General features: G+C 43.8%; 1 protein-coding gene across 1 annotated transcript; it reads left to right on the top strand.

The window, feature by feature from the left end:
• Positions 1 to 1,141: 1,141 nt before the first annotated feature.
• LOC111912111 (uncharacterized mitochondrial protein AtMg00810-like) lies at positions 1,142 to 1,639 on the top strand. The gene has a single exon (XM_023907851.1). It carries the CDS (start codon positions 1,142 to 1,144, stop codon positions 1,637 to 1,639), a length of 498 nt encoding a protein of 165 aa, XP_023763619.1.
• The last annotated feature ends 527 nt before the right edge of the window (positions 1,640 to 2,166 follow it).

Below are 2,166 nucleotides of genomic sequence, written 5' to 3'. Positions count from 1 at the left end.
CCAAGAATTGTCACTCTCCCATCTGCAGTCCAAGGGGAACCTTCTCATGTTCCGGAGGAACCTCCATCCGCATCCCAGGGGGAACCTCTCCTAACTACTCAAGAAAATTCTGCTTCAATATATCAAGATGATTCAGCAGGTTGTTCTCAAGTCTAGGGAAAACTGCCATATCCAACCACAGATCCCTCTGACATTCAAGATATCCCCTCTACCGCAGCTGCTGATCATTTGCTGCCACGTCTTCATGTATGGACGAAAAACCACCCACCAGGTCAAATCATCGGCAACCCATCTGGAGGTATCCAGACTCAATCTTCAAGTACCTATCTGAACATTGCCACCATGCAACATGTATGTCCTCAGTAGAACCCATAACGATCAAAGAAGCATTACTCGAACCAGACTGGATAGCCGCAATGCAAGAAGAGCTTGAAGAATTTCAAAGAAACAAAGTGTGGCAACTCATTCCGAAGCGACGTGGTAACTCCATTGTTGGCACTAGATGGGTATTCAAAAACAAGATGGATGAATCTAGTGTGGTAGTCAGAAACAAAGCAAGGCTAGTTGCAAAGGGCTACAGTCAACTTGAAGGTATTGACTACGATGAAACATATGCTCCGGTAGCACGCATGGAAGCTATCAGGATCTTCCTAGCATACGCAGCTCACAAGAACACAAGGTACACCAAATGGACGTTAAAAGTGGGTTTCTCAATGGGGAACTAAAAGAGGATGTTTTTCTTTAGCAACCTCCGGGCTTTGAAAATATTGAATTCCCTGACCACTGCTACAAGCGTGAAAAAGCTGTCTACGGTCTAAAGCAAGCCGCAAGAGCATGGTATGAGACACTTTCTGAATGTCTTGTCTCATCCGGGTACAAAAGAGGAGTGATTGATCCCACATCATTTAGAAAAGCAAATGGTGACCACCTTATGATGGTACAAATTTATGTGGATGATATCATCTTTGGCTCAACTGATCAAGGCATGGTGGATGAATTTGCTAAGCTCATGACCAACAAGTTCAAGATGAGCATGAATAGAGAGATTAACTTCTTTCTAGGTCTTCAAGTGAAACAGGTACCGCAAGGCATATTTATTCATCAAGAGAAGTACACCACTGAACTATTGAAGAAATATTCAATGGACAATTGTTCATCTGCTAAGGTCCCCATGGCATTTGGATATAAAATCTCTGCTGATCCCTCTGGAGAATACGTGGATCACAAGACCTTTAGAGGCATCATAGGTTCCTTGATGTACCTCACCGTAAGCAGAACAGACATTGTCTTTGCGACTGGTGTATGTGCAAGGTACCAGGCTGGCCCAAAGGTCTCTCACCTAACCGCAGCCAAACAGATTCTTCGGTACTTGAAAGGAAGCAAATTCCTTGGTCTATGGTACCCCGCAGGCAATGACTTCAGCCTGCAAGCTTTCACAGATGCGGATCACGCTAGATGCAAGCTCGATCGAATGAGCACTTCAGGTGGATGTCAATTTTTGGGTGAACGTCTCGTCAGCTGGTCTTCAAGGAAACAAAGTTGTGTATCTCTGTCTACTGCAGAAGCTGAGTACGTGGCCACAGCCAGCTGTTGCTCACAAGTCCTATGGATGAAAACACAACTATTAGACTACGGTTAAAGAATGTTGCGGATACCCATCTACCGCAACTCTGAAAGCGCCATTACTATTTTCACAATCCAATTCAGCACTCCAAGACCAAACATATTGAACTACGGTATCATGTCATCAAAGATCACATCTTGAAAGGTAACATTGAACTTATCTTTGTCCCTACTGATGAAGAGATTGTTGATGTGTTCACAAAAGCTGTCGACTCCACAAGACTCAACACATTCTTACAATTGCTAGGAATGATGAACCCGGATCCTCAATTCTTCTTGAACTAACAGATACCGCAGACCTCTGTGGTCCCCATTACGGTTCTCAGTGATAGATACTTATAATAAGTGGTCTCGACGCATACATTGCACGGCAGTCTATGTACCGCAACCACATATTACATCTATCTTTCACTACTCCTTGTTGTTTGTCTTACTAACTCTCTGTACAAGTGTTCTCCCAGTTCTTTCTGCTGCAGTTATTCACCTAACCGCAATGACGTTCTCAACCGCAATGACATTTTCAACTGCAACAATGTGTCCAAC

The sequence above is a fragment of the Lactuca sativa genome, chromosome 8 (assembly GCF_002870075.4).
Source record: "Lactuca sativa cultivar Salinas chromosome 8, Lsat_Salinas_v11, whole genome shotgun sequence".
In the NCBI taxonomy this organism is placed as follows: domain Eukaryota; kingdom Viridiplantae; phylum Streptophyta; class Magnoliopsida; order Asterales; family Asteraceae; genus Lactuca; species Lactuca sativa.
This window is presented reverse-complemented; position numbering and strand designations above follow the sequence as displayed.

What these genes read in the sequence shown, in the direction of transcription:
- LOC111912111 (XM_023907851.1), top strand. Translation starts at nt 1,142, where the DNA reads ATGGACAATTGTTCATCTGCTAAGGTCCCCATGGCATTTGGATATAAA.